The sequence below is a fragment of the Chrysemys picta genome, chromosome 16 (assembly GCF_011386835.1).
Source record: "Chrysemys picta bellii isolate R12L10 chromosome 16, ASM1138683v2, whole genome shotgun sequence".
In the NCBI taxonomy this organism is placed as follows: Eukaryota; Metazoa; Chordata; order Testudines; family Emydidae; genus Chrysemys; species Chrysemys picta.
Genome location: NC_088806.1, coordinates 12008782 through 12035636, shown reverse-complemented (window position 1 = coordinate 12035636; position 26855 = coordinate 12008782). Strand labels below are relative to the sequence as shown.

At 47.5% G+C, this 26855-nt stretch overlaps 1 protein-coding gene across 6 annotated transcripts; it reads left to right on the top strand.

Annotated features, from left to right (window-relative positions):
* Positions 1–1036: 1036 nt before the first annotated feature.
* LOC122173393 (zinc finger protein 135-like) lies at positions 1037–24420 on the top strand. 6 transcript variants are annotated; one of them, XM_065569731.1, is made up of 6 exons: positions 1037–1359; positions 10522–10604; positions 13744–13870; positions 18741–18845; positions 19254–19973; positions 20869–24420. In XM_065569731.1, exons 1-6 carry the CDS (start codon positions 1170–1172, stop codon positions 20940–20942), a joined length of 1299 nt encoding a protein of 432 aa, XP_065425803.1. In that variant the 5' UTR covers positions 1037–1169; the 3' UTR covers positions 20943–24420. The 6 variants fall into 6 exon arrangements, with proteins under 6 accessions (XP_065425803.1, XP_065425800.1, XP_065425799.1 ...); XM_065569728.1 differs by having other exon boundaries at positions 1038–1335; positions 19254–24420; XM_065569727.1 differs by having other exon boundaries at positions 1038–1359; positions 19254–24420.
* Positions 24421–26855: the final 2435 nt, after the last annotated feature.

Below are 26855 nucleotides of genomic sequence, written 5' to 3'. Positions count from 1 at the left end.
CCACCAATTCTGCTCCGTGTTCTAAGGCTAGCCGCCCGACCCAAACCATGGGTGCCTCATCGGCTTTTCGTTGCGTTTCCTTTAAAAACTCTTTAAGTTCGGCCTTAGTACATGTTCGCAGTTCAGTAACCTGCGTGGTGTTGCCTGTTTGTGCATCTATTTTAGTTTTAGTTATCGCAATAGGCAAAGCTTCTGCTACAGTTTCAGATTCAGTTAATTCTGGGGCTGTTGGCAGAGCTGGATACACAGGAGTTTTAGGAGCTTCATATGGGGGTGGCAAAATTTTCTGAGAGGGACTTGGGGAGGGGGAGGTAGTGATGGGCTCTACCTTTTCTGTCTTCTCCTCAGATACCTGTGTTCCCACTGGGTTGGGAAACCCTCCCCCCTCGTGGGGCTCAGTGGCTGGGCTCAAGCCCGTATGTCTGCACTGTCATGGTACAGCCCTGCAGCCCCAGCCCCACAAGCCTGAGCCAGCTGCCCCGGGCTTGGAGACAGGTGCCCCGGAGGTGTTAATCGCAGTGTAGACATAATGTCAGGGCACGTCTACACGGCGACGAAACCCCCACGGCTGGTCCGTGTCTGACGAATCCGGCTTTGCCTCCTTCTGCTCCTTGTTCCCCGGGACGGGACGATCTGCCCAGAGAGGCTGCAGCCAGTGGGTCTGGGCAGGTCCCGGGTCTGGGAATCGCCCCCCATCACCTCCTTCCCCACCCCAGTCCCGTCTCCGCCCCCATCTCCCCCTTCCCCCCCGATCTGCGCATGCCCAGAGCCGGGAGACACAAAACTCTTGTCCGGCCCCGGGAAAGGCTCCAACGGCCCCGCACGAGACAGGCAGAGCCGCAGCGCCCGGCGAGCATTCGCAGCTGGGCCCCGCCCCCCCGCCCGACGTCACGTCCGGTCCCGAGAGAGTCCGGAACTACATCTCCCAGCGTACCCCGGGGGGGCTTCCGCCCTGTTCAGCTCAGGTGAGGGAAGGTTTCAGTAGCTGTTACTGCGCATGTTCCGTGCGATCCCCGTTCGTCCGCCCCCAGGCCTAAAGTTACTTCCGCTGCTGTCTCCCTATGATCCGGGAGCGCGGGCTGAGCGGGGCACGGCCGGGAGCGGCAGGAGGGGCCCAGAGCAGGGCGGGAGGGGGATAAGGGGCGGGGCTGTAGAGAACCCCGCCCCCAATGAGGGGACAGCGCCGCCTCCCAGCCCCGCTCGCGCCGCGCTCCAACGGCCCTAACGGCCGCAACCGTCATGTGTCTCTCTCCCCCTCCCCCACCCTGACGCCCCGCGGGTTGCGTCACTTCCGGACCAGCTGCCGGGGGGAGCTCCGGGCCCGCGGGAGAGCCGGTAAGGGCCAGGCCGGAAGCTGGGGTGAGGCGGTGGGTCCTAGTTCGGCCTCCGTAGCGATGGGAGTGGGGGCGGGTTGAGCTCTCGGTGGGGAGCTGGGAAGCCCCTGGCGGATAAAACGGTCTGTGTCTGGGTGTGTCTCTGTGTGTTGCACTTGCCCATCCCCCACTGCTGCCCCCTTCCCTGCTCCAGGGACCTTCCCCCTCCAAACTGCCCCCCCCCCGGGCTCCCTGCGGCCCGTGTGAAGGGGGGGAGGGGAACCGTCACTGTCTGTGTGTGTTGGACAGTCACATAAAATCCCTTCACACTGCCCCTCCCCCTCCCCTCATTTCATAGCCACAGAAATTCTTCCCCCTTCACCCCCGTCTGGGGGTTTGTCTCTCCTGTTACCAAATGCGGAGTTTGTGACCCGTTTTCTGCACCACTCTCATAGATGGATATAAAAATCCTAAATCCCTCCCCCTCTGCCACTTTCTCTCTTGTTCTCTAGTTCTACTTGAATGGGCCCTGAGTGTTGGGCCCTGTCTCTCTAATGATAAAACACAAACAACATCTCAGATTTACCCCTTTGCTCCGGTTCTTCAGGGTGACTAGACATTTATTACAAATCTTGCCTCTTCTCTCTGTTCATTTATCAAATACTGATGGGAAATACACTCAGATTTTACCTCTGATCAACAACTGACATAAGCTGTGGAGTGTAGGTTTTTTTTGAGGGAGGGGGGATTGTTTTTATTCCTGATTTGCCTGACATTATGTTGTGGTGGGAATTTTTCTCTGGGTTGTGTTTTTATATCTATATATTGCATAGCATCCTAGACATGTAGGGCTGCTCAGGATCTCAAGCTGTCATCAAGTCCAGCTCTCTCTGCGGAGGCAGGACCCAGTATATGTAGATTATCTCTGACAGAGGTTTGTCCTACCCGTTCTTAAAAACTTGCAGGGAAGCGACTCCAGCAAGTAGGGATTTATCCAGTGAAGTAGGTGACTTTGAGCCAGACACTGAAAGATCCTTGTGCCTTAGTTTCCACACTGGCCACAGGAGGTTACTAGTATCAGGGGTGCATCCGAAGAAGTGAGGTTTTTACCCACGAAAGCTTATGCCCAAGTAAATCTGTTAGTCTTTAAGGTGCCACCAGACTCCTTGTTGTTTTCTTAGGAGGTTACTAGTACTCCCTCCCCACACTCCTGGGGGCAGCCAGGGATAATTTAGTGGTTTATGGGAATTAGAAGAGGAAAATTCATTAAGAAGGATGATATTTGTGTGTTTATTATTAAATCCCCAGACACACACCAATCCCCATCCTTCTTCCGATGAGCTATAAATAGCTATGATCCTATAGTGAGTTTCTGCCTCTCCCCACTTTCTATAGCAGCGCTTTTAAGAACAGGTCAGGGAAACATGGAAATACTTTGAACCACATTCCAGAAGCCGCTGAGCATGCACAAGGTTCCATCTCTCCAAGGACCTGGCCCCTAGTGCAAAATTATAGACACTCCCCAGAATTCTGAAACGGCCACTTCATAACTGATAGATTGTTATTGATCTATTGACTTCTGGGAATTACCAATAAAAGAAAGAACCCAGTGAAGTTGATACCATGAGGGAAAGATCTCATGTGTCTTTAGATTATACCAATTTGTAATCTGGAACTTTATACAGTAAAATGCCTTATTCGTAGCCCTATGGCGATTGCCTGTATCCTGTAGGGACCTTAATTCTGCCCAGTCCCAGCTGCTTCTGTCCCCCATCATACCCCCAAACCTTTTCACCCCTGGAACTATCAGCTGTCAGTCTTCCTTTGCTGCTACACCTTCCTGACTGGCAGAGAAACTCTAAACTCTATCCCCTTCTCTTTGCCTCTGAAAGTTGCCTTTCCCAGGGCTTTGCTGCCTGTGTGAATGGCAGATAGGGATGGGGAGCCATCACTTTCTGTGTATTTACTGAACATTCATCTAGTCCCTGACACCTTCAATTATGCAGAGGAACATTTATTGTAATTATTTATCTTTTTTAAAAAAACAAAAACGTCAAAGATCAGGTCTGCAGCCTACAAACCCTCCATGTCTTTAAACAGCAGTATGTTGGGCCCTGCCAGAGTATCAAGTTCAGCAAAATTCAAACCTCCAAAAACTAGGAAATAGAGAGCTAATGTGCACGCCAATGCAACCTTAACTCTGCCCCCTGGAGGTGGCAACAGCCACTGGGCATTATCTGCCAGCACTCCAGCTGCACTCACTGTATTAGGTGTAGCTTCACTGAAAGGTAGAGGCGTTGGTTGGAGCAACTTGGTGGAGGTGTGATTGTGATATAAGAAGATCTGGGTCTGAGTCCCCCATGTGTGCGATGAAAGGAAAGAGGTGCATGTGTACCTTGAGCTTCCAGTCTGTGTCTGCACTGAGCTGTGCATGTTGTCATGTGGAAACGGGACTGTTTGCCATGGGAATGGTCAGCAGTGAGATGGGATGTGGGAGCAGTCTGTGTGCTTAACGATGGGTAAGTGAATGTAGAACGTTAGCTGGAACTTCTGTGAGTAAGGATGAAAGAATTGTAAAAAGGAGTGAAGAGGTGTTCAGTTGACAAGTGTGCGGCTGTTTCTGGGGAGCAGCCCAGTATCTGAGTTTGGAACAGGTGTCAGTAGCTCCTGTACAGCGCAGCTGACCTAAAACCAAATTCCGTCTTAGCAAAGATAAAGTGCTTTATTGTGTGTCCTGGTTGACATTTTCCTTAGTACTTTAGTGATAGGCACTATCTCAAATAGCTGGGTGCACGTAGGTGTGTTGTAGGAGTAAAGAAAGGGTCATTGCTCACGTGGGTCAGAATTGGGATTACATTGGTGTGTACCTTATCTCTGCATTTCCCGATTATTACAAGTTTGAGTTTTGCTGATCTCTCTTCTGGAGGGGCACCAGACAGCTTCGGGCAACCTTAAATTCTGCGTTCATAAAGTTTTTTGTAAGTGAATTTCCTAGCTTTTTGCACAGAGCGATGTTGGCGGGAAGAGTTAGCAGCCCTATAGGCAGTTGTGGGTCTCAAACAAGTTTGCAATCGGAGGCACAGAGAAGTGCAATGAGTTACCCAAGGTCGCCCAATAGGCCTGTGGCAGAGCCAGGAATAGTCCCCGTCCAGTGCTCTCTCCATGTAGGTGCTGGGTGATTGTGAAGTGTTGTTCTCCTCTCCTGTACTTTTTTCATTACGGTGGAATGGGAATAATGGTCATGCTTTCAAATGTTTCTCTCTTCCCCACCTCCTCCTTCTGCCACCATTTCCAACTCGGTCTCCCCTTCTTTCAAGTGTTTGTCATGGGCAGTTGGTAACAGAGCCAGCGAGAGAAATCTCTGACCTGGTCTGTGCCCCTGCTGGGCCTTCTGCTCCTGGTCTAGCCATGTCCTAGCTCTGCCCCTCCTCCAAACAGGCCCTTTCCCCGATACACTGTGGCCTGCCCCTCCACCCCATACATGTGTAACATGTACCTTTAAACTATTCATATTTTGGATTTCAGATAATTAAATTTGTTACCTTCAGCTCCTCCCCATAAGTTTCAGTTGTTTGGTGGTGCTCTGATGGTTTTCCATTGACAGTTTGGGAGGGAGCAAGGCTGGTCACTTGAGCATTGCGTTACCTTGCGAGCTGACTAGTGAGAAGTGACGACTCCCTTTTGGGTGGAAGGGCCGATCCCGGGGCCCGTTACCTCTCGGTGATTGATTTTTCCATTCCAAGTTCATAAAGTAGATTTTCAATATAAATGCTTTGTTCCTTACATATGACCCGTACGTTGATCTCTCTGTCTTTGAGTCTTGACCAGCTATGAGCTTTCTGTAGACACCTCACATGACCATCCTCCGAGAGATGTTTGGTGTGATGATTTGTCAGGTCTCAGGTGAGAGCTGCTGGCAAAGACCAAGTGACCCTTTGCCAAGGGATCTCTGTGTCACTGTCTGACCCCCGTAGGCCAGGGAGAGGATGACTTTCTGCCAATGGCCTTCAGGACGGGTGCTGAATTCACTGCAGTGCCCCATGTCCCCTCTCCATTTTCCTTCTCGGTGTGCTGTCTGGGACACTGCTCCACTTCCTGCTCTACAGACCACCCCGTATCTACTCCATGTGCCAGGCTGCTGGCAGACCCCAGTGAGAGGCCATCCAGCCCATCAAACTGGTGCCCAACTGCTGGGCCTCCCTCAGTGAAGGCCAGAGCACCGAATGGTGCCAGCCCTCTTTTTGGGGCTGGAGATGCTCCACAGACTGTTCTCTTCCCAGGGTTGCCCCAGTCTGACTAGAGTAGGTCTCTCCTGTTAACTCCTGCTCCAGTCCTGGCATGATTTGCAGGTGTGGAGGAGCTGGGCCAGTCCAGACTAAAGCAGTTTAACCCCTTCTGTGCCAGCGAGGGGTTTATATAGCCCTTCACAGGCAGCCAGGCCCAGGAAATGGCCCCCTATCAGCCACATGCCTGATGTGGTGGGGTGACCCACTGGCAGCATTGCCTTTCAGGGTGCTGCTCCCTCCTGCTCCCACTCCCTCCCCTCCCCCTTTACTGCCACCACAGTGCCTGTTACCTTGACTTCCTGAGGGGTGACCCCTAGAAGGTGTGTTTTGTTATCTCTTTCCCACCCCCACCCCACCCCGGATCCGTTGTGCACCCTCTGTCACTCACCTCTGTCTCAGGAGACAAGGCGGGTCATGGGGCGTGGGTGATGCTATGCTGGAGATCCATCATCACTCCAGGAGTGGCAGCCTTGACCCTCCTTGAAGGTTGCCAGGATACTGACTTGCACTGGCGGAGAACTGGGGCTTGACTGAGTCCATGGACCATTTGGCCCACACTGTATCACTGTAAAGCCTGCTCTGCATTGCTGCCAATTGCTGCTGGTGGCGTTGTGCCCGTAAGTCTCTGTAACTCTGTCTTCAGTGACTCGAGGGCATGAGCACCAGCCTCAGGCAGACTGGTAAGAAGCAGGGAACAAACCCCAGATTGGTTGTGGGGGTCTATATGTAGATTTCACCAACCAAGTATCCAGTGTAAACGTTCAGGCACTGTAACAGCAGTAACATGGAATCACCGACAGTTCTCTTGGGTCATCCCGTATATCTCACCACACAGGTGAGCTCACCTTTGTGACAGATGGTCCCTTACTCCAGGGGTTCTTAACCTTTTTCTTTCTGAGGCCCCCCCCAACGTACTATAAAAAGTCCATGGCCCATGTGGGCCAAAATACTGGCTTTTTGCATACAAAAGCCAGGGCTGGTGTTAGGGGGTAGCAAGCAGGGCAACTACCTGGGGCCCCATGCCACAGAGGCCCCCACAAAGCTACATTGCTTAGGCTTTGGCTTTAGCTCCTTGTGGTGGGGCTCAGGGCCCTGGACTTCAGCCCCATGCACTGGGACTTCAGCTTTCTGCCCTGGGCCTTGGCAAGTCTAATGCTGGCCTTGCTTGGCAGCCCCCCTGATAACTGCTCGTGCCCCCCATGGGGCTCCACACCCCTGGTTGAGAACCACTGCCTTACACCACGAATCTCAGCAATGTTCACGTTACTGCCAGTCCCAAAGGATCAGTCACTTCCTTAGGTCAATTGAATCTTAGATTTCCCACAAAGACAACACTTGTAGCCAGTCCTGTCATAACCTGTATTGAGATTTATTTAAAACAAAATGAGAGTTGTTTACAAAGTTAAAGCAGGTTAAAGCAGAAGCAGACAAGTTACAGTCTTCAATTTCAAAAGGCAATGGAAGCTTCTATAACCGGGGTCGGCAACCTTTTAGAAGTGATGTGCCGAGTCTTCATTTATACACTCTAATTTAAGGTTTTGCGTGCCAATAATCCATTTTAACGTTTTTAGAAGGTCTCTTTCTATAAGTCTATAATATATAACTAAACTATAGTTGTATGAAAAATAGCTACGGTTTTTAAAATGTTTAAGAAGCTTCATTTAAAATTAAATGAAAATGCAGAGCCCCCCAGACGGGTGGCCAGGACCAGGGCAGTGTGAGTGCCACTGAAAATCAGCTTGCATGCCGCCTTCGGCACACATGCCATAGGTTGCCTACCCCTGTTCTATATTAAGCAAGCTCTACATATTCTTAAGGACTAACCCAGTATAAGGAGCTTAGAATCTCTTCCTTATGCCTAGAAACTTTGCCCCCCCAGAGTCCAAGCAGCATAGAGATAATCAGTTCCTTCAGCATGGGTTTTTTAATCCTCTTTCTGCCATGTGCTCTGAGCTGCAAACTCAGCTAATGAGAGGTCAAGAGCACAACAATAGTCTTGTGTCTTCTTTAACGTCCCATAATACTCTATCTGGTATTGATGGACCTTTCCTGCCGGGCAGGGTGTAATGCATTCTGTTGCCAATCAGCACTTCTCCTAGGTAAAGTCTATCCCCTGTCTGGTGATTTAAATAGTCAGAGAGGCTCACAATGCAACTGGTTAGTTATTAACCCAGGCAGCAACTCAATAAATCATTCAATAAAGTCTAAACACATTCTTGTCATTCTAATACCTGTTTTAACAATACTAACGCTGGTGAGTCAGACTGATTCCAGCTATGCATTTGTCCATGTTCAATTAAGACACGGGGACTTTTGCAAGAGCTAACACCTCATTTGCCAGTGTCACAGGCAGGATGGGCAGGGATGGTGTCTCTGGCCTCAGATTGCCAGAAGCTCGGAATGGGTGACAGGGGATCGATCACTAGATGATGATCTGTTCTCTTCATTCCCTCTGAAGCACCTGGCATTGGCCACTGAGCTAGATGGACCATTGGTCTGACGCAGTGGGCCATTCTTATGTTCACAGGTTCTATCAGCAGAATCTACTCATCTGGACACAGTGGGGAGCCACAGAAAGAAACAAGGTGTGCTGAGACAAGGAGGCCCAGTCTCAGAGCCCCCAGGGTCACGCTTGCCAAAAGCTAAAACTAGGCCCAGCCCATGAAAGGGGGCACTCCCAGGAGAGACTGTATAAAGGCTGGAGCATCAAACAACTTAATAAACCTGAGACAGCTGCCTTGGGACAATGACAGGGAGAATCCCCCAATGTGACTCCTTTGATTCTGCTCTTCATTGGCCTTTGGTTCATAGAATCCTAGAACTGGAAGAGACCTCGAGAGGTCATCTAATCCTGTCCCCTGCACTCAAGGCAGGACTAAGTATTATCTAGATAATCCCTGAGAGGTGTTTGTCCAGCCTGCTCTTAAAAATCCCCAATGATGGAGATTCCACAACCTCCCTAGGCAATTTATTCCAGTGCTTAACCACATTGACAGGAAGTTTTTCCTAATGTCGGATCTAAACCTCCCTTTCTGCAATTTAAGCCCATTGCTTTTTGTGCTATCCTCAGAGGTTAAGAAGAACAATTTTTCTCCCTCCTCCTTCTAACAACCTTTTATGTACTTGAAAACTGTGATCATGTCCCCTCTCAGTCTTCTCTTCTCCAGACTAAACAAACAAACTTTTCAATCTTCCCTCATAGGTCATGTTTTCTAGACCTTCAATCATTTTTGTTGCTCTTCTCTGGACTTTCTCCAATTTGTCCACATCTTTCCTGAAATATGGCGCCCAGAACTCGACACACTGCTCCAGTTGACGCCTAATCAGCGCGAAGTAGAGCGGAAGAATTACTTCTCGTGTCTTGTTTACAATACTCCTGCTAATACATCCCAGAATGATGTTTGCTTTTTTTGCAACAGTGTAACTCTGTTGATTCGTATTTAGCTTGCGATCCACTGTGATTCCCCCACCCCCGATTCCTTTGCACAGTACTCCTTCCTAGGCAGTCATTTCCCATTTTGTATGTGTTCAACTGCTTGTTCCTTTCTAAGGCTAGGTCTATACTACCCGCCTGAATTGGCGGGTAGAAATCGACCTCTCGGGGATCGATTTATCGCGTCCCGTCGGGACGTGACAATCGATCCCCAAATCGGCGCTCTTACTCCACCAGCGGAGGTGGTAGTAAGAGCCGCCGACGGGAAGCCGCAGAAGTCGATTTTGCCGCCGTCCTCACAACGGGGTAAGTCGGCTGCGATACGCCGAATTCAGCTACGCTATTCACGACTCCCCCCTGTAGTGTAGATGTACCCTCAGTGAAGTAATTTGGATTTGTCCTTGTTGAATTTCATCCCATGTACTTCAGACCATTTCTCCAGTTTGTTCAGATCATTTTGAATTTTAATCCTATTCTCCAAAGCACTTGCAATTCCTCCCAGCTTGGTATCCTCTGCAAACTTGATAAGTGTGTCATGGAAAAAGTCACCCACGCATTGATTTTAGTTCACAGACTCAAGCCTGAGGCCAGTTTATTGCAATACATACCAACACGTTGGGGCGACAGTCCGAAAATTGTCACACCTAGCAGCAGCTCGCAGGCTGCTTTATTCCGTCAAACCACAAGCATAGTACAAATAATACGTCATTTATGCGAAAATAAGAGTAGGGGTCTGTCCCTTTTTCCCAGTAGCTTCCTCATTATTTATGAGAATTGGGTGCCTATTGGGTGGGGGGTTTCTTGGTGGTTTTGACATGGGTGGTACTTGGCACCAGTGGGGGTGTTGTTTTTCATCAGGGTACATATTGTTTTCCCGGGGGGGGTCTGGGGGTTTATTACAGGACGCCCAAAGATGATATATGATTGGCTGGTGGCAGGTAGCTGGAGGAGCTGGCCTTTACTAGAAGCAATTTCTTCATATAAGCTGTTACTATGTTTCATCAGCAAGCAGTTATCATGTTTTTTTATCTATAAGTGGTTATCATGTTCCTAAGGCCTTTCGCATGGCTTCCTCCCTTCCCTCCTCTGGTCATAGCCCATGACCGTATTTGACAGAGAAGCTTAGCTTTGTTCTGGTTCTGGCCTGTACTGTTTTATGTAAAGGCCGTCTGTGCAGTCAGCTTTTGTCAGAGGGCCTGAATTTGGGCCTTCGGTGTTACTGTGGCTATCATTAAAAAGGCTACCTAGTTCTTTTTCCCCACAAGTGTAACAGAGAGAGACTGCTAGTGGGAGGGTTTCACCATGTGTCAGAGAGTTACACCCTGGTGGGAGGGGGCTAGGCATGTACTGGAATAAGGTCACTCTGTGCTTCGCAGTGTGGCAGAACCTAGAATGTCCATTACCAGGGAAAAATCTGGGGGGAATCGGCTTGTGGAATGGACAAAATCCCCATCTGAATTTTCTCACATTGCCCTTCTCACCCTGGCAGGCTACAGAATAACGTACACGTTTCGCTGCAGATCATCCCCTCCTTCCAGGGGGAAGGAAATGGCTGCAATGGAGCTGGCTCAGGTAAGGGATTATCAGGGAGCTGGTGATGGGTTCTGCTTGGAGAGAGAGGAGCAGTAAAGGCATAGGATGGTGGGAGCTGCTAGAGGTGGTGGGAGATAGGAACTATCTAGGGTGGAGAAAGGGAGGGGACAGGACATGACAAACTTGCTGAGACTTGTGTAATCTAGGGTGTAATGGGTTGTCAACCCGATATGCAGTCTGATGGGCTTCTGGGAACCGCTGTGCCCTCTATCCTTGAACCTGGGCTGGCCCTTCTCACACTGCTTTGCTGGAGATTTAGCCAGCCTCTCCAGGCCTTTTTATCACCCAACACGACAGCAGGTGGCGCCACACGCTCAGTTAAGCTACCTGAGTGCTTTACCTAAGCCACTTAAGGACAGACACAAAACAACCACCAATTTCCCAGCGATAAGTGATAGCAAATAGATCAAAGCAGATTACTTGGCACATAACCAGAAACTCAATCTGAGCCTAGCATACTAGATAAGAGGTGGGTAAACTGTGGCCTGCAGGCCACATCCAGCCCGCAGGACCCTCCTGCCCGGCCCCTGAGCTCCTGGCCCAGGAGGCTATCCCCTGGTCCCTCCCCTCCTGTTCCCCCTCCGCGGCAACCACAGCTTGCCCCGCCCCTGGCACAATCCTCTGGGCGGTGGGGCTGCGAGCTCCTGGGGCAGCGCCACTGCCGAGCCCAGCCTGACCCGGTGTTCTGTGCTGCATGGTGTGTGGCTGTAGTGCTGCCAGCCACCGGTGCTCCAGGCATGGTAAGGGGGCAGGTAGCAGGGAGGTTGGATAGAGGGCAGGGGAGTTCGGGGTGGTGGTCAGGAGGCGGGGGTGTGGATAGGCGTCAGGGAGGTCACAGGGCCGCTCAGAGGGCGGGGCAAGTGGGGCAATTTGCCCCGGGCCCTGCAGGAGCCCCCACAAGAATATAGTATTCTATAGTATTGCAACTTATTTTTATGGAAGGGACCCCCAAGATTGCTTTGCCCCAGGCCTCCTGAATCCTAACCGGCCCTCCCTACAATTTCCAAAACCTGATGCGACGCTCAGGCCAAAAAGTTTTCCCACCCCTGTACTAGCTGGATAGAATTTGAATTAGCAGTTTCTCATCCTGACTGATGATTGAAGCAGTCCACCAGCACATCCCCCAGTTTAGTTTTTGTTCCTCAGGTGTTTCCAGGAGTTCTCTTCTCTAGGAAATGAGGCCAAGTGATGACGTCACACCCCACCTTATGTAGTTTTTCCATATGGCGGGAACCCTTTGTTCCAAACTCAGTTCCCAGTCCCCTTTGTGGAAAAATACAGGTACCAAAATGGAGTTGATTGTCATGTGGTCTGGTCACATGCCCTGCTTCAGCCATGACTCATAGGCTGGCTGGAACATTCACAGGAAGGGGAAGCTCTTCCATGGTCCATTGTCTTTGTTGATGAGCCATCAGCACTTTCTGGCTTCTTCACTGTTGTACCTGAAAGGCTCGTTGTGGATGTTACCCAGAGTAAGAACATTTGAAATACAGATACATAGTCAATATCCATAACTTCAGATACAAACATGATCCATGCACACAAATAGGATAATCCTATTCAGGAAATTATAACTTTTCCAATGACCCTGCACATGACGCATCTTGCACAAAATACCTCATAATTATGTCCTAATCATATTATAATCCTACCACTATGGTGAATATGGGGTGTAGTGTCAGATAGGGGATAATTTCAAGGCATAGGAGTTGGGAATGGAACTTTCCCTCTTTGTGGAACAGGAAATAACCCCCCAGCCAGAGCTGGGAAAACTTCCCAGACTCCCAGTGCTGGAGCCTGAATCTACTGACACTTTATTAGTTACCACCACCCCAAATCTTTGTGGCAACTGCAAACTTTATCAGTGATGATTTTATATTCTCTTCTAGGTCATTGTAAAGAATGTGAAATATCACAGGGCCAAGAACCAATCCTTGCGAGAACCCTCTAGAAAGAAATCCACTCGACCATGGTTCCCCATTTACAATCCCAGTTTTTAATCTATTTAATATATGCCGCGTGTATTTTCTATCTTGCTAGTTTTCAAGTCACAATATTGTGCTGAACCAAGTCATATGCCTTACAGAAGTCTAGGTATATTACATCAGTACTATTAGCTGTGACCAAACTTGGATCTCATCCAATATGGATATCCAGTTAGTTTGATAGGATCTATTGTGTCTAAACCTTTGTTAATGGGTACTAATTATATTAGCCCCCCTTTAATTCTTTATTAATGAAATCCAGTATTGGCTGCTCCATTCTCTTGCCCAGTATCAATTTTAGACTAACACTCTTGTAATTAGATAGGTCATCTCTTTTACACTTTTTAAATATTAGCACAGCATTAGCTTTATTCCTGTCTTATGGAATTTCCCCAGTGTTCCAAGTCCTAATTAAAATCAACATTAACAGTCCATCACGCTCCTCCACCAGGTCTTTCAAAACTCTTGTTATCTGGACCCACTGATTTAAACACATCTAACTTTAATAGATGGTGTTTAACGTCCTCGTGAGTTATGTTGGAATGGAAAGACTGTCGGCGTCAACATCTTATGATAAGACTTACATCATCTGTTTTTCTCCAAATCCAGGAGAGAAATATTTATTGAACACTTTTACCTCTTCTGCATTATTTTTGATAATTCTGCCATTTCCATCTAATAATATACTACTACCATTTTTAGGTTTAATGTGGTACTTAATATACTTTTAAAAACTTCCTTCTTATTCTCATTGATTGATCATTGATTTCTGATAGCTTCCCTTACCAATTTTCTACAGTTCTGACCTTCTAACTTATATTCTTTAGTATTGACTTCCCCTTTCTTCCGTATATTTTATTTGTAGAGTGTTGGGATTCCCCATCTCCTATATCAAGCTCTGGCTAGTAGGTATGTGATAAATGTGAAGACCCTGCCTCCGTCTGTCAGCTGGGAGACACAAAAGTTTTCTCTTTCTACCCTCGGATGCCTCCTGGCTGCTCTAGGCAAGGTGGGGTGGGACTCTGTTAACATGTGCCTCCCGGAGCTTCCATTTACCTGGTGCTGCTGTTCCGTGAATAGTGGAGTTGTGACTGGGGCAGCAGGTACTGAGTCTTGGACTCTTTCTCTTTCAGGGGCCGATGACTTTTGAGGAGGTGGCTGTGTATTTCTCCAGGGAAGAGTGGGCTCTGCTGCACCCTATTCAGAGAGCCCTCTACAGGGATGTCATGCAGCAGAACTATGAGAATGTGACCTCGCTGGGTAAGGATTCCCGTCCCCTCAGTTATTAGATCCTAAGGGGGTCTCTAAAGAAGCAAAGTGGTAATAACTTTATACCTTTATTCATAATACAAGTTTTGACAAGTTTCCTTGCCCCCCCCCCCCTTTTTTTTTTGCCTTATCTCCCACCCACTAGTATAATTTTTGGACATGTGCCTTTTTGGTGTTATCGGTCATTTTAAAATTGCATTTCATGTGTCATTATTGGATACATTAATATCTCCATTAATAACTGTAGCTTTCATGCCTTTTCCTCATTTTAAGAGGAAAATACGCTGCCTGTAGAATTCTAAATTAAGTGAATAGTGTAGGACTAATGCATGGCTTGTGTGACAGTCAGATGAGCTCCTCTTTTGATAAGAGAGCGTATAATGTTGCCATTCAGGACCCCACAGGTGAAGGGAGAACAGAGCTATGGGAGGGGAGGAAAACGGGGGGGAGTAGATAATTCTGGGGTGCCAGGACATGGGGAGGGTGTGTATAGGATTAGATCTAAGAAGCAGCAGGGAGGGATGAGGTAGTGAGAGACGAGAAGGGAACACGAGAAGTTCCCAAGATTCCGGGAGGTGGTGCCGGCTGAGAGTAATGGGATGAAGGGCAGGGGAGTGTGTAGGAAGGGCACCCAGGAAGTGGGCTGGGTGGGTCAGTGGGAGGGAGGAGAGGTTTGGGGATCTACAGCTTTGGGGATCCCAGACCTTTAACCCCAAATCCCTATCCAAGCCTTGTTGCTTTAGAACCTACACTCCAGTTTTATTTCTGTTCAGTTTCACTTAATCGTACATTTCCCCCCCCAAATATTATTATTTTAACTCTTGACCTCCCTCTCCCACTCATTACCCCTCTCCCCATATAAACTCCCCATCTCTATGCACAGCGACCCTGGCCAACCATCCTGAGTCCTTGCTGTATTCCTTCCTCCCGTACCAGGGCCCCTACCCAGGCAGAAATGGGGACTTGGTTGATGATGTCACAGGGTGGTAGTGTAGCCTGTACAGTTTTTACACCTATAAGATTACGTGTTGGGGTACAAGTTGTCCTTGTAGATGGCTACTCCAAGTTAATGGAGGAGATTAAATTTGGTGAAACACACAGAACTTGATTTAATACAGACAGTTATAATTGAAATCATAGGCAAAAATCAATACACGTAACGATTAGATTAAGATAAGTACAGTAAAGAGGGTCTTGCACTGTGCATACTTACAAATTATGGACACCATTGGAAACAAAGATGGAGGGGCAAGGGCAACCATCAGAAGGGAGGCCCTGCTTCAGTTTACACTGTCTCGGGGACCCGACAAAATGAAAAAATGGTAACTAGGAGAGGTATTTTATCCGCTTTCTTAGGGTAATAGGATGGCTATATACGATATCTGCTCCTTTACTCTGATTACAATAACGGCAACAGCTGCCCCAAACCATATGTGGCCTTTGGGAAGTCCATAATTATTCATCAAGCATTAATACTCATGATTTACATCACTTTATTAATAATTCCAATATATGACTGCAGTCCAACTGCTGAGATTCTTCATAGCAACCTAATTGCTGAAGCCCGCCCCAAACTTCCTTCTTTCAGAATCCTGTAGCGTATTGCACCTGTTTGCGGTTCCTCGTTAGTCTCTCAAAATGGGGGTGCCAAATATCTGACCTGGGATTCTCTCCTTAGGCCTATTCAGATACATTCCAGACTTCAGCATAACTACTCCCACAGAGCCTCAACCTAATAGAAGACCCTTTATTGTAGCAAGCTTAGGCTATGTCTACACTACTGCGGTAAGTCAACCTATGAACCTTAGGTAGAGTTACCGCAGGGTCTACTTACCTTACTCTTCTCGTCAGGGTAGAGTACAGGGTTCGACTGCAGAGACATCTGTAGTCGATTTGGTGGGTCTTTACTAGACCCGCTACATCGACCACCGGGTGGATCGATCTCAGAGCTTTAATCCCAACTGTAGTGTAGTCCCTGCCCTTAATAACCCATTTATCTATGTTCACCTCCTTGCCCCTCCACGCATGTTCCAAGCTAATAAGCAATACTCTGAGAATGATGTTTTACCTCTAGCAAGTATAAAATTGCCCACAAGACATGAGACTAGGTCATAGATCATAAAATCAGGTCGGGGTCAGCAGGAGTGAGAGTTTGGAGAGAGTCTTGTCCCCCCTCTCCCCATCTGCAGCAGCCACAAGCTGTTTTCCCTCCAGGCTCCTTGGATCTTTGAGCCTGTCCCTCCTAGGTTTCATGGCCCAGTTCTTGTTTCTTACATTCTCCTTTTCTGGAAGTATTAGAGGCTGTTGCTCCTGAATTTTAGGGTTTAATTCCCCAGCCTTCTCCACACGCTGGGGAAGTTTAATTCTCCCTCCCATTACACCTGAGTCACTCGATTTCTTAATACCCCAAAATGTGCTTTTGCGATGTCACAGTTCTGGGGTAGATAAGCCTTTGACCTGCCTCTGCGGTCTGCTCAAGAAATGTGCTCTCCTGTATCAGGCCTCTAGCCAGCCCCTCTCTATGGGTGGGGACCCACGTGCCTCTCCTTTTTGACTAAGGTGTGAGGATTGCAGCTTGTCCTCCACTGTGTTCACTGGAATAAGCTCCCACTCCTGTGCTTTGCTCTCTCTCCAAGGGCTGTGAGCTGTGTGTGTGTGAGATAGAGGTGGGAATTTTGGTGATACTTGTATGGTGCCAATACACACCTCAGTTTCCCTCTGTTATGGGGATTGCTATGATTATAAAGAGCAGGAGACCTGAGGTGTTCTGTCACATAGCTGTTATGGGGTGATATGAATGGGTTATTAAGGACTGGCTGGGACCAGCCTACATCAATGGAATACCCAACAGAGACAAGGGAATAATTATTACCTGTCCATGGGAGGATATCTGTTTGGCTGAGTGAAGCATACATGGACTCATTATGTTTTTGGGATCCCGAAGAACTGGGCTCGCAGACCCAGGAAGCTCTGCCGGAGCGAAGACAAATGGACAGTCACAGTGAAAGGAAACCAAAGCGTTTTCTACAGCAGCAGGGTTCAAGGGCATTGGCCAGTATGGACTATATTGTCTTCTTGGCCTCTCTGTCCTAATCTAAGGACTTTCCAATGCTCAGTTGACTAATAAGCTCTGCTATGTTTTAAAAGTCTGCCCAGTGTCACAGCAAACATTTGCTCTGTGCATTGATTGAGGAACAGTCTCTGACCAGGAGTGTTGTTCAGCTGGACCTGGTGGCAGAGCTCACAGGTTGAAATAGGAGTGTTGAAGCCAGAGGTTCAGTCTCAGGTGTTGAAGCTACGTGGCCTATCCTTGTGGAAGAGTGGGACCCCTTGGAGGTCTAGTGCACTCAAGGGGCACCTCCCAAGGATTGCTTAAAAGCCAGGGCATTGCACAGATCCTATAGATCCATGACAATGTGCCAGTGCGCCATCTGTGGAAAAGATATAAAATAAGAAAAGGATCTAAACGTGTATTTACCATCGCCCCCTCATCGGTCCTCGTGGGAATCCCTGATCAGTTCCAAAGTGTATTAAAACCTTCCTTAAAGGCTTACCTGTTGCTTATCAGGTCATGTCAGTTTTGTTACAGGGCTTTCCCTTCACCCTCCCACTTCCCTGGTTCTTGTCATGCAGACAGCAAGCAGCAAAAGACCAGAAGTCCGAAGCACAGAGAATTCAATGTTTATCGGGGTTAGTTTCCAAGCAGGCATATTCCGAAGCCCTTCACAGCAGTCGGGCTTATCTCTATACGTGATAGAGTCTGTTCCCCAGTGTTCCCTTCCCAGCTCTAACGCCGCAGAGCGTTTTCCTCGTGTCCCCCTTCCCAGATCTGATGCCACAGACCCTTCCCTGTGTCCCCATTCCCTGTTCCCTTTCCCTCTTAACAAACATGATTCCAATTTCCCTTCCCCCTCCTGTTTGACCCTGTTTATATAATAATATTCTCATCTACACTTTAACCAGTCATTGTACTGAAATTTAACTAACCAATTCTAATAATTGTAACATAATTTTCTAACCAATATATCCCAGTACCCTAATTAACTTACACCTAGCAAAATTAATTATACAGCAGCAGACAGAAACAATTAGAGAACCAGACTGATTGACAATGTAAAAGCGGTGGCCATAAAGATAAAACAATACGGAAATGAGTGTTTCACAACCATTGATAAGTGATTTTTTGCCAGACAGGATTCTATCAAACTAAGTTTTCTTTAAGCATCTTAAGGTCTGTTTCTTTATCAGGTGGTGATGGGCGCTATCGGGACAGGATTGTCTTCCTAACAGCCCAATAGCCCCTTATTTCAGTGTGGCTGGTTTGGGAGGTGAGGATGTGATCCTACGCTTCCCAGCTTATGGCTCTCCCTGCTGCTTAGCCAAAGAACAAGGCCTCAGACTCTCCTAGTGAGACAAGGCCCAGACACAGGCAGACTGTGATTTTGATTCTTTGTTTTTATACCTCTGTAAGTAGCTAAGTGATAAAAATACACCTAAGTTCTTAAAGTACAGGCTTTACAGGCAGGCCTGAATATCTCTATTCTAACAGTGGGTTCTACCCGTTTCCCCATTTTGTGTCTGTCTTGTCTATTTAGATTGTAAATTCTTCAGGGCATGGGCCGTCTACTATTCTGGGTTTGTACTTTGCCTAGCACAATGGGGACCCACTCTTAGTTGGTCCTGAGGCACTAAGGTAATGCATATGATTTATTATAATAGTAACACTCCTGCCACTTTGAGCTAAGGAAGCTGGCCTTGGGATGTTACTGCTTAAAAATGAGCTGGGTTAAAACCATGCAATATTCTTTGTGCCAAGTATTCCACAAATTCCACTGACCTCCCTTGTTTTCTTTGCCTGTAGTAGGGTTTCCAGTTTCCATACCTGATGTGATCTCGCAGCTGGAACGAGGAGAAGAGCCATGGATCCCAGACCTCCAGGGTTCTGAGGAAGAAGTGCTCCTGAGAGGTGAGAAATTGTTTAAACCACTCAACAACTGTTTGGGAATGCAAGAAACATTTGGGATGCCCTACAAAGACTCTGTGAGCTCTCCAAGTTTAGGATTGTTCCCTGCAGATGTGGAATCATTATGGCAGATGTCACTCATGGCTTCCTTCCCATTTTGACTGACAACTGGCAGCAGATCCCTCCCCAATCTCACTTTTCCCTGAGTGTTCTGGTGAGATGCAGACCAAAACTGATCCCTTCCTCTCCCCTCTTTGGAAGGCTTTGGGGAAAATCAGCTCCTGATAGGTTTGATCTCTCCCACACATATTTTCGGTTGTTCATCCCTTTTCCCACTCCTCTTTCTGAGATTTCCTTTCTTTCTGGTGCAGGGAGTGACCTATGTCTGGATTCTTTTTGTCTCCCATTCAGGTGATGGGATGGTGAGTGAGAATGAGGAGGAGAAACCCCAGCAGGAAGATGCTGAGCAAGTAGAACCACATGGGACGTTATCAGGAAGATGTAAAGGGAATGTTTCTGGGAGTTTTGCACTCGGAGAAAAAGCAAAAGCCTGTGAGACTCAGGAGAGGCCAGAGGAAAACTTCGGTAGCCACTCAGACCTTATAATACATGACAGAATCAACTTGGAAGAGACACGCTACACGTGCTCTGAGTATGGGAAAAGCTTCAATGATAGTTCAACCCTCACCTCACATCAGCGAATCGACACAGGAGAAGTGCCCCACACATGCTTCGAGTGTGGGAAAAGCTTCAATCACAGTTCTGCCCTGAGCAAACATTGGAGAATACACACAGGTGAAAAACCGTATGGATGCTCTGAGTGCGGGAAAAGCTTCAATCAGATCTCTGCCCTGAGCGCACATAGGAGAATCCACACCGGTGAAAAACCATATAGATGCTCTGAGTGCGGGAAAAGCTTCAATCACAGCTCTGCCCTGAGCACACATAGGAGAATCCACACAGGAGAGAGGCCCTACACATGCTCTGAGTGTGGGAAAAGCTTCAGTCGGAGCTCTACCCTTATCACGCATCAGAGAATCCACACAGGAGAGACGCTCTACACATGCTCTGAGTGCGGGAAAAGCTTCAATCAGAGCTCTGCCCTGAGCACACACAGAAGAATCCACACAGGTGAGAAACCGTATGGATGCTCTGAGTGCGGGAAAAGCTTCAGTCACAGCTCTTCCCTTATCACACATCAGAGAATCCACACAGGAGAGAGGCCCTACACATGCTCTGAGTGTAGGAAAAGCTTCAGGCGGAGCTCACACCTTATCTCACATAGGAGAATCCACACAGGAGAGAGGCCCTACACATGCTCCGAGTGTGGGAAAAGCTTCACTCACAGCTCTGCCCTGAGAACACATAGGAGAATCCACACAGGAGAGAGGCCCTACACATGCTCTGAGTGCGGGAAATGCTTCAGTCGGAGCTCACACCTTATCACACATAGGAGAATCCACAGAGGTGAGAAACCCTATGGATGCTCTGAGTGCGAGAAAAGCTTCAATCAGAGCTCTGCCCTGAGTGCAGACAGGAGAATCCACACAGGAGAGACGCCCTACAGATGCTCTGAGTGCGGGGAAAGCTTCAATCGGAAATCTACCCTTATCACCCATCAGAGAATCCACACAGGAGAGAGGCCCTACACATGCTCCGAGTGTGGGAAAAACTTCAGTCACAGCTCTGCCCTGAGCAGACATAGGAGAATCCACACAGGAGAGAGGCCCTACACATGCTCTGAGTGCGGCAAAAGCTTCAGTCAGAGCTTTACCCTTATCACCCATCAGAGAATCCACATGGGCAAGAACTGTAATAAATCCTTTGACTAGGGATGGCCAAAAAATTGTGTTGTTTTTTTTTTTAAATCACATTTGCTAATTCCCACATAGTGATTTTTGCACCATATTCACCGTGGTCTCTCAGCTCCACCAGATGAGTTGCCTGGTTCTGCCTTTTGCAGCTCACCTTCTTTGGGGTCAGTCCTGTGATCTTTTCTATCAACTCCATTCCTTTTGAGTTGTAGGAGTGTGTGTCCCTCCAGCCAAGAATGTTCATCAGCTCCAGGTGGAAGAGAGAGGTTTGATCCCAACAAGCTGAAGCAAAAACTACCTGTGCCTGACATCCACTAGGACTGTACATGGCGTTGGCTGCTCAAGTTAGTGATCTTGGTGTAAAAAGACAATTCTAGTTGTAGCGCAAATGCAGCCCAGGTGCAGTGGTTGGCATTAGGTTCCCCCTTGACCTGACCTAAACAAACCCTGAGCATCATGGTTATACTGTTCCCCCATTTGAAAGCAACTGTTAATCTTCAAGTTCCCCCTTTGGGAACAAATTGTTTCATTCCCAGTTGCTCTGATGTTGCTTCAGGTTGTGCTGCAGAGCAGATACTTTTACTACTATTTTTATCACTTAAAAATATTGAACTGTAACAAAGAGCAGGAACAGGGCAGGGATAGGGGAAAATGTCATTTCACCCTCTGTAACAACAGAAGAAGATAGGGTAAGTCGGAGGGATTTCCTTATTCCCCATCACCATCCCAATCCCCCTGTTGTTCAATTGGTTAGGTCAATATTTTTTCTAAAGGGCTGGGAAGAGGATTCCCTAGTAAATGACTTGGAATTAAGCAAATTATCCATGCATTGGGCTCCCAAAGCAGTTGTGGGACGGGCTTTGCAGGAGGTCGCTCCTGAAGATATCACCTTCCTAATCAGATGCATGTTGCCTATTATTTGGGAAAGGCAATCCCTATCTAGGTAAAGATGGGGAAAATGGAAGGGACATTTCTCTTCAGCTCACTCCTGGGAGATGCTGCAATGTGTAGAAAATGAAATCCATGTTGAATATGATATAGTTGCAGAAAGATACCTATTTTTAATAGATACTTGACATTTGGTCCCTTATAGGGATTCTAAGCAGCACCTGAATTTAGTCCCTAATTTAAATCTGTGCCACCAGATTAAAGAAATAAAATGGCATCTTTGGGGGCGTTATACCTCACTATCACTACTGATATGTTGTGTGGTAGGTGAAGAATTCTATGGCAGAGAAATGTAAAATTACTCCAAGTAAGGTCAAAGATTTGACAAGAACTCAGGTAGAAATTGCAGGTACTGGTGGTTGATTTTCACACGAGAGATGGAAGCTATGGTGACCGGGGGCCCTGGTAAACTATTTTTAGAACCCTGCTCCCTTGTTAAATGGTATTGGTCACACTCCTAAAGGATGCCATAATTAAATTGGGAATAACCATCCTTTACCATTTGGATCCAAAGTTTCATGAAGCACAGAGAGAAACAGCTGTTTCCTACAGAGCCATTCTATGCCTATGGGTCTGAATCTGGCTACTTTGTTGGACAAGAAGCACTTCCATGCTGGGCAAATGATGGTAGCCAATGAGGGAATGTATCAGATTCCTAGTTCAGACTGCAGGATTCATGAATGCTAAGTCCAGAATCTGTGGTTTGGTCTCTTGGATTTGCCATTAAGTCTAGTGCATTTGTATCACTTCTGCTGCTACTTTGAAGGATTAGAAAGTGTGAAAATAGAGCACAGGTGGGTTTTCTCATGATGCAGCCTTCCCACGTAGTGGGAGACCCCTTCCACCCATTCTTCTTGGAGAAGACCCAGGGAGCAATGAATTCACAGAAATGGAAGGCTCCTAGGTTATTGTAGAATGTGACTTCACACAAAGCTCAGTGGGTGGAAATGGGAATGAAGAGAAAACTGCCCTATCGGTTTATATTTTGTAATCGTTGGATAAGTTGTTACCAGCGACAATGAAATTAAACATGAAGTTAATTAGTGTCATGGAAGAGGCTGATGATGTGATAACTTTCAGTGTTACAATATAATTCAGGTTTTCTTTTAATTCTCTCCCTGCTTCCTCCTACTACATTGGAAATGGAGGCTAATCCTGAAATTGAAACCTCACTCCAAAGGAATTAGAGTAGGGGAATATGTGAGAGAAATAGCATGTACGAGAATGGAGACCCAGTATAGACGGTAATTATTTCTATTTAAAATGGAATTGATTATGATAAATTTTAAAATAAATCTTCCCTTAAGAGGAAAATTACTTGAGACAGGATTTGGAACCTTTTACCCAGTTAGAGGGTAACAGCCACAGAGTTCTCCAGGTCTCTTGTTTGCAAAGCAAAGATGTCACATCAGGCAGGAGATGTCAAAATCTAAAATGGTGATGGATGTGTGATGGTAGCTTTTCTGAGTTGGTTTTTGGTTTGGTTTGGTTTCTTAATTTAATTTAAATTTTGTAACCAGTTATTTTTATAGGTGCTGAGGCCCCTTTTCCTGAGGTCTGGCTCTGGAAACCTCCTCAAAACTGGCCTTGTGTTTCTTTCATGTTTGATATCTTTGGGGTTCACACATCCACACTACATGCGGTTCACAGCAACAGATACTTTGAGAAACTACTGGGTTAAGCGGGCCTTTTCAAAACTGACATTGGCCCAAAGTCTGCCTCAATTCAGCTGAATTGGGACACATCTATATGAAAGGAGTGGTTCACACCTGATTTGCCCAGAGACCTCGGGGGAGGTGTGGTAAGATAGGGTAAGCAGGAATCCACAACAATGAAGTTAAAGGTAAGGCTGATAGACCTTCATCTTGCAGGTCAACAAGCCTGGTTCTGTTCATTCCCTCTCATGCATCTGGCACTGGATACTCTCAGGCAGCATGCTGGGCTAGATGGACCATTGGTCTGACCCAGTATGACCAGTCTTGCGTTCTTCTGTAAGCCATCTATGGTCTTGTCTACAGTGGCAAGTTTCTACCCAGTAAAGCAGCTTTCTGCAGTGTAACTCCCGAGGTGTACACACTGCCAAGCCACTTACTGCGCAGAAACTGAGCAGTTGCAGCGGTGTAAAAAAACCCACCGCAACGAGAGGTGTACAGCTTCCAGCGTCGGGGCTACAGCGCTGTGGTGCCAGTATAGACACCCTGGTCGATTACAGTGCTGCGATTGGCCTCCAGGAGGTGTCCCACAATCCTTGGTCTCGCCTCTCTGGTCATCGGTTTGAACTCTACTGCACTGCCCTCAGGTGACCAACCATGAACATCCCGCCCACTTAAATTCCTTGGGAATTTTGAAAGTCCCCTTCCTGTTTGCTTGGTGATGCATGCAGTGGTCTCAGTGCATCTTTCCAGGTGACCATGCCTGCTCCATGCACCAGGCAATCTCTTGGAGCAATGTTGAAATGCTGGACCTCATCAGTATTTGGGGAGAGGAGGCTGTTGTAGCTCTAAGGATTAATTAATTAATTAATGCTTATTTGCATAGTTAGAAAGTAAACAGCTCTAACAGCTTTTGCATTAGCTTCCTCTGCCAGAGGTGTGACATTAGTTTCCTCTGTCAGAGGCACCACCAAAGGTGTGATCCTATATCTTTCAACACCAGGTCATCAAAACAGGGTGTAACCAAACCTTTGCAGCACATAAGCATGTATTACCATATATATATATATCTTGAATAACTGATACAATTATAATTTTGTAATTCTAACTGTTTTACCATTTACTTACTATGTCATTGATTTTAATAAAAAGTCTTTATGACTATACCTGTCTCAGTGTAAGCTTCCTGTCATACCCCCAAAGGTCCTTTTATAAACTCTATAAAGCCTAATTCAAAACAAACTTTATCTTCTAATCAAACAAATTGGCAAGCCTAAACCCATACTAATTAATATCCATAATTATTAATATAAATTAATTTAAAATTAAGTATATTAAATTAATAAAGCAACACCACTAACACACCTCAAATCAGGCTACACTGTCCAGTACCAGCCGTGCTTCAGCTGTAGAAATTATGATACCTATGGACAGATTTCACGATGCATGAGAGAAAGGGGCCATGACCGGGATACACTGCAATGCAGGGTCAAAGTGAAGGAGCTGCGGAACGCCTACTCCTTGGCACGGGAGGCAAACCGCCGCTCCGGTGCTGCACCCACCAGCTCCCGGTTCTACAAAGGGCTGGATGCGATACTTGGTGGTGACCCCACCTCCACTGCGAAGGCCACTGTGGATACTTCGGTGGCTCACGTGCCAGTTGATAGTGGACCGAGCCAGGAGGAGGAAATCTTGGATGAGGATGTGGAGGCGGAGGGAGACCCAGAGGCAGAGGATGAGTTGGAGGTCAGAGGTGCATGCATCCAGGAGTTCTTCTCTACCCTGGAGGAGGCTAGCCAGTCACAGCTGTTCGAGCTTGGCAAAGTTCAAACAGGAGAGGAGGCCCCTGGTAAGTGGCTTTGATTTGGCGAATCACTGAAGTGAGTTCTTGGGGGCAGGAGGGTTGCAGAAAGCAGGCTTGTGTCTGTATGATGTGTGTACTACCACATGCCCAGTCTGAGTGGTGGAACAGGGTGTTGATTGACTCCCTCACTTTCATGGGAATCTGCACCAGAGATGTCCATGAAACTCTCATGGAGATACAGGGCAATCCAGTTCTTTGGCAGAGCTGCTTTTTTTCTTGCCCCATTAAGGGTAACTTTCCTGCACTACTCTGCCGTCATGGGAGGGGCAGGGGGGGCCATTGCTGCACACAGGGGAGCCACGTAAGAGCCACGGTGAAAGCTGCAGTCTTGGAGAAGACCCTTCCTTGATTCCCTGCTCACCCTCAGCAGCGAGATATCTTCCATAATGAACACAGCCTGTGGAAAATGTGGGTATAGGAATGATTATAAGCCCCCACCCCCACGGTGCTGTCTCTCCCCAAGAGCCACGTCTACGGTACGGTCCAGGAACAGTGATTTCCCCTGCCCGTGCTGTTACCATTTTGGGGGTCTTGTGGCTCGTGTGTGCTTGCCTGGGTTTAGCCAGTTAGTGATAGGTATGTGAACAGTGGCTCTGATTTAAATCACTGTATCAATGGTCTATGTGTTGCAAACAATACTGTAAAATGTTGCATTTTGGCTTCAGAGAGATGATCTTGGGAGCCCAGCCTCCCTCTTGGTTATCGCCGGCTGAACGGCTGTACAGAATTAGAAAGCGGCCATGAAGAACTAAAGAGAACTTTCTGCATGCAGTCATGATGCACTCCGTGGCCAAAAAGCAAGAATTGCAGGAGTGGCCGGACAGTGAGAAGAGGGACCGAAACGAGAACACGGCCGTCCATAACATTTAAGAGCCGCTCTGTGGCTTCATTCTGTCACACCAAGTGGACACGCTCCAGGTGCTACTAGCACTGCAAACGGAGCAACTCCGCGACCACCCTCCCCTGCATCTGCTGTCGCAAAACTCTTTCCAATACATCCCCTTGACACCACCAACACACTCTTATCCACCTCCTGGCTCCTGTCTGTACTCGCTGCATTCCACTCTTGCCCCATCACAGTCCAGCCCTGCGGAGGCCCAACACCCAGTGCACTCAACACCCGTCCCGCTGTAGTTTATTCCTGCTGAAGTATAGTACCCGCTGCACTGTACTCCAATGGATAACGTTGGATATGATACCTGCACATACACAAATCTTTAACTGTCCCCTGACCCCACCTCCTCATGTGCCCCTCCCTTCCCCCATCCCCCACAGTGCTGATGTGGTGTTTTTTTTTTTGGTCTCTTTCCTCCAGTGGTTGTTTTTTCATAAAAGAATAGTTTTGGTTTGAAAGCAATCTTTATTCCATTAATGGAAAGCAAACAGAGCGTTCCAAGGCAACACACAGTTTTCATAAACCTTCATAGTGCATTGTCTGCAGCAATCACAATCACCTCCTAGCATTACAAGCACTGCACTGAACTCCTGTGAATAGCAACAAATATGAGTGGCTTTTAGCTTCAAATTGCTGCCTCGAGGCATTCCTGCTCCTTATGGCCCCACGCGTCACCCCTCTAATAGGCCTGGTCTCTGGCTGTTCAAATTCAGCCTCCGGGTGCTGAGCCTCAGCCGTCCACCCCTGAGTGAAGCTTTCGCCCTTACCTCCACAGATATTATGGGGTGCACAGCATGCGGCTATAAGCATAGGAATATTGTCATCAGCCAGGTCCAGCCT